The 10,000-nt window shown below is 50.3% G+C and overlaps 2 protein-coding genes across 3 annotated transcripts; both read left to right on the forward strand.

The window, feature by feature from the left end:
- The first annotated feature begins 647 nt into the window (after positions 1–647).
- Positions 648–6,728, forward strand: znf365 (zinc finger protein 365). Of its 2 annotated transcripts, none has more exons than XM_076140462.1 (6): positions 648–873; positions 1,812–2,416; positions 2,625–2,901; positions 3,163–3,316; positions 3,402–3,445; positions 4,633–6,728. In XM_076140462.1, exons 1-6 carry the CDS (start codon positions 803–805, stop codon positions 4,898–4,900), a joined length of 1,419 nt encoding a protein of 472 aa, XP_075996577.1. In that variant the 5' UTR covers positions 648–802; the 3' UTR covers positions 4,901–6,728. The 2 variants fall into 2 exon arrangements, with proteins under 2 accessions (XP_075996577.1, XP_075996578.1); XM_076140463.1 differs by having other exon boundaries at positions 3,405–3,445.
- A 562-nt stretch (positions 6,729–7,290) lies between these two features.
- Positions 7,291–9,359, forward strand: adob (2-aminoethanethiol (cysteamine) dioxygenase b). The gene has a single exon (XM_076140465.1). It carries the CDS (start codon positions 7,514–7,516, stop codon positions 8,246–8,248), a length of 735 nt encoding a protein of 244 aa, XP_075996580.1. The 5' UTR covers positions 7,291–7,513; the 3' UTR covers positions 8,249–9,359.
- The last annotated feature ends 641 nt before the right edge of the window (positions 9,360–10,000 follow it).

The raw sequence follows: 10,000 nt of genomic DNA on the forward strand, positions 1-10,000 counted from the left end.
TACTATTTTAGTGCCTCACTTATGCATTTTGTAGTGTTTTTGTTTCATCTAACAATAATAACATTTTTCCTCAGTGACATTAAAGAACTACAGAGTGAAGTTGAGGGAATGTTTGCTGGAGATCTTTGACTAAAGAACTTTATTTGACTTTCCTCCATCTTTGTTTAACTCACCTCACAATCCTAAATCGTTTTTCCTTCCTATTAAAGTTTGATGAATCCATTGATTTGTAGGTAATTTGTAGGAACCAGTGTGAACGTTTACAAAGCTCTTTTTTTCAAATCAGACTCTTGCACAGTTACTTGATATCGAAGTTCTTCTTCTGATGTTCTCACTGTACTCAGGAACACAGCTGCACTCCTCTGACTGAGACACTTCATGAAAGAGTGATCGGAATAAGAATACAGCTAAGTTCCCTCCTATTCAAACACTGTGGTAATAAAAGACAAAGAGAAAAGAGAGAGAGACGGAGACAATGAGAGAGAGAGAGAGAGAGACAGAGAGACAGACAGACAGTCAGACGGAGAGAGGCCTGTCAGAAAGCAGACTCAGCAGTGAGACTCAGCAGCTCCAGTCATTTAGTTCTTAAGTTCTATTAAGTTAATCCTTCATATCAACAATAACAAACCTGTGCTCCTTCTACAGATCACATGATGAGACATAGATGAACCTCTGACAGTGTGACAGAAACATCCTCTCTGCTTCCATCCTTTGCTTTATTCTGAAACTCCTGACAGGAAGCTTTCTTTGTTGCAAAGAGCGGAAGTGCCTTTGGTTGAATGATGTCAGACTTTGTGAAAGAATGACATCATGGCTGCTGTGTGACATGATGACTTTATCTCCTCACGGTGACTCAGCGGGGATTCTGTCACGGTGAGCCTTTGATCTACTCGCATTTAAGACACTCCGCCATCTGACTTACTGCTAGCATGCTAACGTTAGCCTCTGCGCAGCTAATCCGACGGCGGCAGGGTAATGCTGCATTCAGGTGCTCATCAGAATGTGGAATTTGTTATTGATCAACTTCGGTGCTTTTCAGGAAAACCGTTCACACTAACTGCTTATGGTAATGTCTTATACGGACATGTGTGATAACGGCAACAGCAATATTTCAGAATCCAGAGTTAACGGTTCACAAAGACGGTTTTTGCTGTTCGATTGCATTCTAACTTAACCAATTTTCTACACCACGTGAACGCAGCATAAAACTGTAGCTAAGCTAAAGCTAAAGCGTTCGGTCTGATGCTCAACAAAACCACCGTCTGAAGACTCTGCACCTTCACTCAGACACCCAAGTCTTCATCAGAGCAGCGGGAACATTCTGCTCCAAATATACAAGGTTAGGGTTTTAAAACAGAAGAGCGAATAGTCTGCTTATACAACAATACACCGGCCGGACGATGTAGAGACACAAAGATCCAAATAAGGAGAACAAGCTGCACCAAGGAGACAAGAAGGAGGGGGGGGGAGGGAGGGAAGGAGGGAAGGAAGGAGTTGTGTCCTCGTGTCTCTGTATCGTTGTTTGTCCCAGCAGAGTAAAAAAGTGTGTACGTAAGTGAAAGTGTCTAACCAGGAGGAAGGGGGGGGGGTTGAGGGAGGAGGGGCATTGTCCGTTATGGCTCCTCCCCCTTGTGTCTCTTTGTTTTGCTGTTTCCCAGTGTAGGGGCAGAATTAGCCCCGCCCACTTGGTGTAGGTGGCCTATGGTCTGGTTCTGTCCAGCAGGGCCCTCTGGAGGCCGTGTGTCTGACTGAACTCATGCTCACTGCTTTCTGTGGGAATCTCATTCTTCTTCTCTCTTCTCTGTCTGCAGAGTGATGCAGCAGAAGTTGTGTTCAGGAGGTTCTGGTCCTTTCCCTGCCGACAGAAACGCTCAGGACTGCGGCGCCGTCGCCGAGTCTGTCACTTCCTGCGACTTCCCGTTCCGCTGTCCGCGCTGCGGCGAGCACGAGCGTTTCCGCAGCCTGGAAACGCTCCGCGCCCACCTGGAGTTCCGCCACTCGTACTGCTCGCCGGATGTGACGAGCGGCAGCTTCAGCATCACAGGGAAACTCCCCGACTCCGCCTCGGCCGCCATCCCCTGGCACGACTCCACCCTCCCCACCCGCAGGGGGCAGCAGAGCGCCAGCAGGCCACCTCACATACGCTCGCTCAGCGACAGCAGGGACGGCAGCTTCCTGCACTGCTGCGGCTCGGCCAGGAGGAGGCGCACACAGAGTGTAGGAGTGGGGACGCAGGCTGATGAAGAGGAGGAGGGGCCAACAGAGGATGAAGACCTGGAGGAGGAGGAGAGAAATGATGAAGATGTCAAATCATTCTCCAAAATGTCTGATCGGAGCCAGCAGCACCTTTTTAACCTGGGCCCCCTTCCCCTCCCTCAGGGACCCCCACCAGACCAGGACCAGGACCTGGACCCAGGTTAGATTGTGGACTCACATTAAGTCCAACATTTCTGTTCCAGCTGAAGCTTACTATATTCAGCTCAATGCACATGAGTTGATTGATAAGTAGTGAGTCTTAATTACAAAGTCTGAGCTTGTTGTCCTAAGCTCACTACTTCTCAATCACCCCTGGTATTCTGGGTTCCCTGACTCAGGCTAACCGGTATCTTTCTCTGTGGCCCCAGACCCCAACCCGTTCTCCGGTCTGGAGGCTGCAGTGGTGCGCGGGCGTCTGTCCGGCCTCCTGCGTGCGGCGGATGGCAGCGTGCGGCGGCGTCTGGCCTCAGTGAGCACGGAGCTGCTGTGCGAGCGCGCTCACTCGCAGCATCTGGCCCAGGAGACGCAGGACGTGGCGGAGAGGGAACGCTCGCTCAGCCGGCAGGTGGACGTGGCCGTCATGGTGATCGCCGCTCTGAAGGAGCAACTCAGCGTCTCTGAGAACGAGCTGGAGCGACGAGAGAGGTACGGAGGGGAGCGGGGGGTTCAGAGTTGAAAGGTCATCCAGGTCATGACCTATTTAAGAGTAAGATACTTCACCATCAAATCACATGGAAATATGTCTTGCACCCCATCTTACACATCACACACACACACACACACACACACACACACACACATGACGGGGGGGGGGGCAGTGCCTTGCTCACTGGCCCCTCAGCAGTGCTCTGGAGGCAAACTCTCAACTCACCAGCTACAAGTCCACTTACCTGGTCCACATTTCAGGGAGGTGAACACCATCCAGAGGTTTCTGGAATCGGCTGTCCGTCAGGAAACGTGCGGGAAAGTCCGGATCCAGAGCTTCATCGAAAACCTGCTGAGACGCATCGCTCTGGCAGAGCGGCTGGTGGAGTATTACCAAGGCAACGGCAGCTACAAGGTCAGACACACACACTCACACACAACAGGCTCCTTTCAAATGATAACTTTGTGTAGGTGACCTTTGACCTTCCCCGTCTCCTCAGCAGCCTCACAGAGGGGGCGGAGCTCCCAGAGCAAGTGATAGCAGGTGAGTCCTGTCAGTCAAACTCTTGCTGGTCTGCAAAGCACACACACACACACGCACACTTTCACTCATTAACTCTCTCTCTCTCTCTCTAAGTGTCTCTCTCTCTCTCTCTCTCTCTCTTTCTCTCTCTAAGTCTCTCTCTCTCTCTCTCTCTCTCTCTCTCTCTCTCTCTCTCTCTTAGTGTCTCTCTCTCTCTCTCTTAGTCTCTCTCTCTCTCACTCTCTAAAGTCTCTCTCTCTCTCACTCTCTCTCTCTCTCTCTCTCTCTCTCTTAGTCTCTCTCTCTCTCTCTCTTTCTCTCTTAAGTCTCTCTCTCTCTCTCTCTCTCTCTCTCTCTTTCTCTCTCTCTTAAGTCTCTCTCTCTCTCTCTCTCTCTCTCTCTTAGTGTCTCTCTCTCTCTCTCTTAGTCTCTCTCTCTCTCACTCTCTAAAGTCTCTCTCTCTCTCACTCTCTCTCTCTCTCTCTCTCTCTCTCTCTTAGTCTCTCTCTCTCTCTCTCTTTCTCTCTTAAGTCTCTCTCTCTCTCTCTCTCTCTCTTTCTCTCTCTCTTAGTGTCTCTCTCTCTCTCTCTCTCTCTCTCTCTCTCTCTCTCTCTTAGTGTCTCTCTCTCTCTCTCTCTCTTAGTGTCTCTCTCTCACTCTCTCTCTCTTAGTCTCTCTCTCTCTCACTCTCTCTCTCTAAAGTCTCTCTCTCTCTCTTAAGTGTCTCTCTCTCTCTCTCTCTTAGTCTCTCTCTCTCTCTCTCTTAAGTGTCTCTCTCTCTCACTCTCTCTCACTCTCTCTCTGTCTCTCTCTCTCTTAGTGTGTCTCTCTCTCTCTTAGTGTATCTCTCTCTCTAAAGTCTCTCTCTCTCTCTCTCTCTCTCTCTCTCTCTTAGTGTCTTTGTCTCTCCCTCTCTTAGTCTCTCTCTCTCTCTCTTAGTGTATCTCTCTCTCTTAGTCTCTCTCTCTCTCTTAAGTGTCTCTCTCTCTCTCTCTCTCTTAGTCTCTCTCTCTCTCTCTCTCTTAAGTGTCTCTCTCTCTCACTCTCTCTCACTCTCTCTCTCTCTCTCTTAGTGTGTCTCTCTCTCTCTTAGTGTCGCTCTCTCTCTCTCTCTTTCTCTCTCTCTCTCTTTCTCTCTCACACACACTTACACACACACACACACACGTGTCTCTCACACGTTCATCAAAGTACCGTATCATCTCCAGGTCAGCAGGGGGTCCGATGTCCTCCTCTGGTCTCCCTCCCAGAATCCTCTCCTCCTCCTCCTCCTACTCCTCCTCCTCCTCCTCCCAGTTGGGTGGACGTCCGCCGTTCGCTAAACCAGGCAGAGAGCGAGACCGAGAGCAGCGGGAGCGCCTGGAGCGCCTGGAGCGCCTGGAGCGCCTGGCCCGGTCCTCCAGGCTGTTCTGCCGGCCGGAGCACAGAGACGACATGTGGAACCAGCAGAGACGCTGGACCGGGTACGAGGCCTGAGAAGGTCCAGAGAGGCCAGGACGGCTCGGTGCCTGAGGGAGGGACAGAGCCGCCAGACTCCACCCACTTTAACCCTTTGAGGTCCATGGCCACACCAGGGGGTCAAAGGTCAGCCTGTAGCTGTACGCTGACAGAGCGTCTGCAGAAGAGAAAGAGAAGCGCAGGCTCACTCACCAAGCTGCCACAAGGGGGCAGCACTTCAGTGGGATTGGCTCCTTTAAATCTGGCAGGACAAGTTTGAGGCTGGACGGTGTCAAATACACGGACCTCAAAGGGTTAAAGGGTTAGAGAGCATAGAGCATCTGCGTGCAGCTCCTCTATGTAAACATGTAAACATGTCCTCTGGTCTCATTAGTGTGCAGTCAAACCAAACTTCAGTCTTTGTTCTTTGGTCTGTGGTGCCGTTTGTGTTTAGACGTGAAACAAAGCAGTAACAGGAGCGGAGTGACGCCTCTGACCTCTGACCTCTCATCTCTCACCTCTGACCCTGGCCCTGACCCACCAGGGACCACAGCTTCAGTCTCATTTTTAGATGAAGTTGGCGGCAGCTTGACTAAAAAGAGTGTTTAGTTGAATCACCTGATAACTGAAGCTGTTTGTACGGAAGCCTCTGGCTGGTGAGATGGTGCGTTCAAGGCCTCTGGCTGGTGAGATGGTGCGTTCAAGGCCTCTGGCTGGTGAGATGGTGCGTTCAAGGCCTCTGGCTGGTGAGATGGTGCGTTCAAGGCCTCTGGCTGGTGAGATGGTGCGTTCAAGGCCTCTGGCTGGTGAGATGGTGCGTTCAAGGCCTCTGGCTGGTGAGATGGTGCGTTCAAGGCCTCTGGCTGGTGAGATGGTGCGTTCAAGGCCTCTGGCTGGTGAGGTGGTGCGTTCAAGGCCTCTGGCTGGTGAGGTGGTGCGTTTAAGGCCTCTGTTTGTTCTGGACGCCCCGCCTTCGTTGGGGGCAGCGCCCCGTCACAGACCTGTCTTTGGCTCACAGCTTCCTGTCTGCGTGCTCAGGAGTGTGATGTTCTTCACTGTTGTTGTGCCAGTTGATAGATCTTTTGTAAACAGAGATATTTTGTGTGGTCTTTCTTACTCTATGGTTTGTGAAGTGAACGCTGACGGGCGTCTGCATGTTCTGGATCAAACAAACACGTTTGACTTTACAAAAAGGGAAAATAAGATCAAGGACCGTGAATGTGTTTCCTACATGGATCATCTGACACTAAAGCATCAATAATCAGTCATTGATGTCTGCTGTCAGTGATTGACAGATGAACACACCTGGATCTTGTTCTCCATCTGAACTCAAACAACCTTTGAGTAGAATCCACCAGCATCTACGGCAATCTGATCAATGATGGTGATTAGTGATTGATGAGTGATCAGGTCGTCATTTGTGGTTGATCTTGTAGCTCAAAACAACAAAATGACATCATCAGCGCCAAATAATGATCAAATCTCTCCCATTCAAGTTCTCATGCAAACAGTATTATCCTTCCATTGTGTGTGTGTGTGTGTCTGTGTGTGTGCTTGCTTTCGTGTGTGTGTGTGTGCTTGCTTTCGTGTGTGTGTGTGTGTGTCACATGTAGCAGAATACCTGTGAGTCCAGATCCTGTGTGTGTGTGTGTGTGTGTGTGTGTGTGTGTGTGTGTAAAGCAGCAGATGGACTCCAGGTGGCCCCGTTAGAGTGAGAACATGGCAGGAGGACACGTCAGGTCAGGGGTTATTGTATAAATGTACATACACCTGTAACATACATGATGTCATCACATGATGTGGTTTCCTGTTGATCTGTGAAGATTAAAGAACAAAATGGATGAAGAATGATTGATCTGCTTCTTTTCAGGAAGAATCCTGTTCTGATCTTACTTTAGGAAACATCTTGTTAATAAACTTTTATCTACAATCAAAACATTCAACTGGAGACAGGAAGTCACCAGCGTGCAGTCCCTCCCTTTGGCCACATGGCGTCACTCTCCGGTTAAAGCTTCTGAAGACCAATCCTTAGATCAAAGTTACAATGAGTCATTTTGATCAAGGTTTACTTTCTGTCAGCCGAAACAAATGGATTCAGACCGACAGCCTAGTGCCTTGCTCAAGGGCAAAGGCAGGAGTAACTGACTTGACGCTGTTGTTTTGATTGACATGCACCCTGCAGATTGCCATTGTCCACACACACACCCAGGCTGAGGTGTGTGTGTGTGTGTGTGTGTGTGTGTGTGTGTGTGTGTGTGTGTGTGTGTGTGTGTGTGTGTGTGTGTGTGTGTGTGTGTGTGTGTGTGTGTGTGTGCGTGTGTGTGTGTGTGTGTAGACTTCCTGTCACCAGCCAGGTTATCAGGACGATAAGATGTAAGATGAACTACAATTAGTCACGTGTAAGTATGACATCATTGTTGTTTATTGAACCTTATCTGTAGAGGTGACACATCTGTACTGAACATGTGGACGTGTTGAACTGGAAGATTGTTAGAAGAATAGAGTGAAATAAAGGGTTCGATGCAGCAGAGCTCCACATACACACACACTTCTCTTCTGAAGGAGCCGCTCGTGCTGCGGTCAGCGGAGTGACTCCTCCTCATGCTCATCGCGGATCTTTGGCGCTAGCTGCCGCTAAGCTAACGCTCCGGTATGCTGCCCGCTGACAGCAGCAGCATGAGGCCGCTAGTGCAGAGGGTCGCTCGGCAGGCGCTCCTCACCTTCGGGGGTCCGGCGCGGCTCGGCGGGGAGGCCGCCAGAAGTTTCCTGGAGAACCACAACAAGCTGAAGAGCCTGGTGACGGAACTGCGAGCCCCGGATTTGAGGCTCGTGGCCCGCAAAAATCCTCCGCCGCCGCACGCCGCGCCGCCGGTTACATACATGCACATCTGCGAGACGGACGAGTTCAGCATGGGGGTCTTCCTACTGAAGAGCGGGGCCTCCATTCCGCTCCACGACCACCCGGGGATGCACGGCCTTCTCAAAGTCCTGTACGGGAAGGCTCGGATCAGCTGCTTCGACCGCCTGGAGCGCCCGGCCGGCGGCCCCGCGGCGGCCCTGCGCGGAGCCCTGAGCGGAGCCCTGCGCCGCTCCACCGGGGAGTTCACGGAGGACAGCGGCGCCTGCGTGCTCGCCCCGGAGCGGGACAACCTGCACCAGATAGACGCTGTGGACGGACCGACGGCGTTCATGGACATCCTGGCGCCGCCGTACGACCCGGAGGACGGCAGAGACTGCCACTATTACCGGGTTCTGAGCGAGCCGGCGGGCTGGACCGCGGGGGAGTCGGAACCGAACGGGACGGAGGTCTGGCTGATGGAGATCTCCCAGCCTGCGGAGTTCTGGTGCGGATCGGAGCCGTACCCGGGCCCGGGGGTGCACCTATGACGGGCGGACAGTCGGACCGGACTGGAGTTGATGGTTCCACTCTCACCGTGGAAATCAAACGTTTTGACACAAGCGCATGTTTTGATTTTGTCTCGGTAAATTAACCTGGAATCTGATTTTGTATCGCCATAAAAAAAAATTCTGATTAACAAACATATGGACCCAAAGTGTCTTTGTGCTTTAGTAACGGAACTTAGGACTTTGAAATGATCACGACTGGTTTTATTTAAGTCAACGCAGCAAAGTGACCATGCTTGTCTGCCTGAGCTGTTAGTGATGAAGAGGACCTGGAGACGAGGAGTGAACATGAAGACAGGAGTGAAGATGAAGAGTGAGAGGACGTGCAGTGACTTGTTGGTGACAGTTTGTGATTTAGAGTTAATGTGTGAATCCAACAGAGGTGGAGCGAAAGATGACCTCTGACCTTTGTAGAGACCACACTGGAGTGTTCCATTAAATATACAAACATTACAGTGTTATAGGCTCAGAACCTATCAATCACTGCCTGCGTCTCATGATGAGGATCAATGAGCAGAAAGAGTCACACACTTAGGAGTCAATGTTTAAAAATCAGCAGATACGTTTTATTTGTCTCTAAAGTTCAACATGTAGAAAAGATCAAAGTGTGATCAAATAATCTCACATTCAGAATCATTCACCTCTTCATCGCTGCTCTGTCCCATCTTTGTTTACTGAGCTGCAACTGGATCTGCTGCCACCCTGTGTTCAGTCTGTGTCACTACAAGGCAGCGCCACGAAGCTGGATCACATTGATTGATCCAGAATGAGCCTCTGGAATATCTTCTCAATATATCATAAGAAGGATCTTAGGAGTCAGAAAAACTGTTGACTGAAGTTTATCTTTGCTATTTCAGATGTAAACACTGGCTGCATGTGAGGTCAAAGGTCAAAGGTGTAACGTTTGGTCTCCACAGCGATACCTGCTGGAGGACGAACGCTGAGGATCTTTGACTTTTTACAGGCAGTTAGAGCGCCACCTTCAGGTCCATTTATCATTTATGGCAGACAGAATGGAGATATAATTGTTTTTATTTCTCTGATCATTAAAATTAAACAGCTGGGAAATCAACAAAGCTTTGGGTGAGAGATTTTGTTCTGATCCGGTTTCATTCCCAATCCCAAACATCTACACAGTGACACACTGACAGAGGTCAGAGGTGAAGGAGATGAAGATCAATACATTTTTGTAATATGGCTTTAATATATTACTGAAGATGATCGACTGCATGGAGACAAACAAACACAGGACAGATGTTCCTGATGTGCTTCATGGATTCATTGTTGGATTTGTTCAGAGGAGACTTTGTGTGTGTGTGTGTGTGTGTTTATCAGGCTGATTGATCTTCATGCCTCCTCACTAACATTACATTCCATAATCATGTTGAGGAGGTCCATGTCTGTCTCCTGTCCTCCTGCAGCCCCTTGTGCTCTGAGAGTCCGGCGCTCCGGAGCGCTGCGTGTTCCCGCCACCACTGAACGCAACGTTTCACCAGACTGAGCTGAACTACGTCACAAACACAAACTACAAAGTCTACGGCAAAACTACAAAATGATATGAAGGTAAATCTGCAGCGTTCAGCCTCTGCCACAGACGTGTTTGCCCCACTTTGACTGGGAATTCCACATGAACGACCTTTAGGAGGCACCGCAGGGCAGCAACGTGGCCTCAGCTGACTCCGTGGGAGACGTGGGCGTGGCCTCTGAGCGGGCACATGAGGAAGAGGACAGCCG

Source organism: Genypterus blacodes, unplaced genomic scaffold (assembly GCF_046128005.1).
Source record: "Genypterus blacodes isolate CSIRO-AG114 ecotype Tasmania unplaced genomic scaffold, CSIRO-AGI_Gbla_v1 ptg000628l_1, whole genome shotgun sequence".
Taxonomy (NCBI): domain Eukaryota; kingdom Metazoa; phylum Chordata; class Actinopteri; order Ophidiiformes; family Ophidiidae; genus Genypterus; species Genypterus blacodes.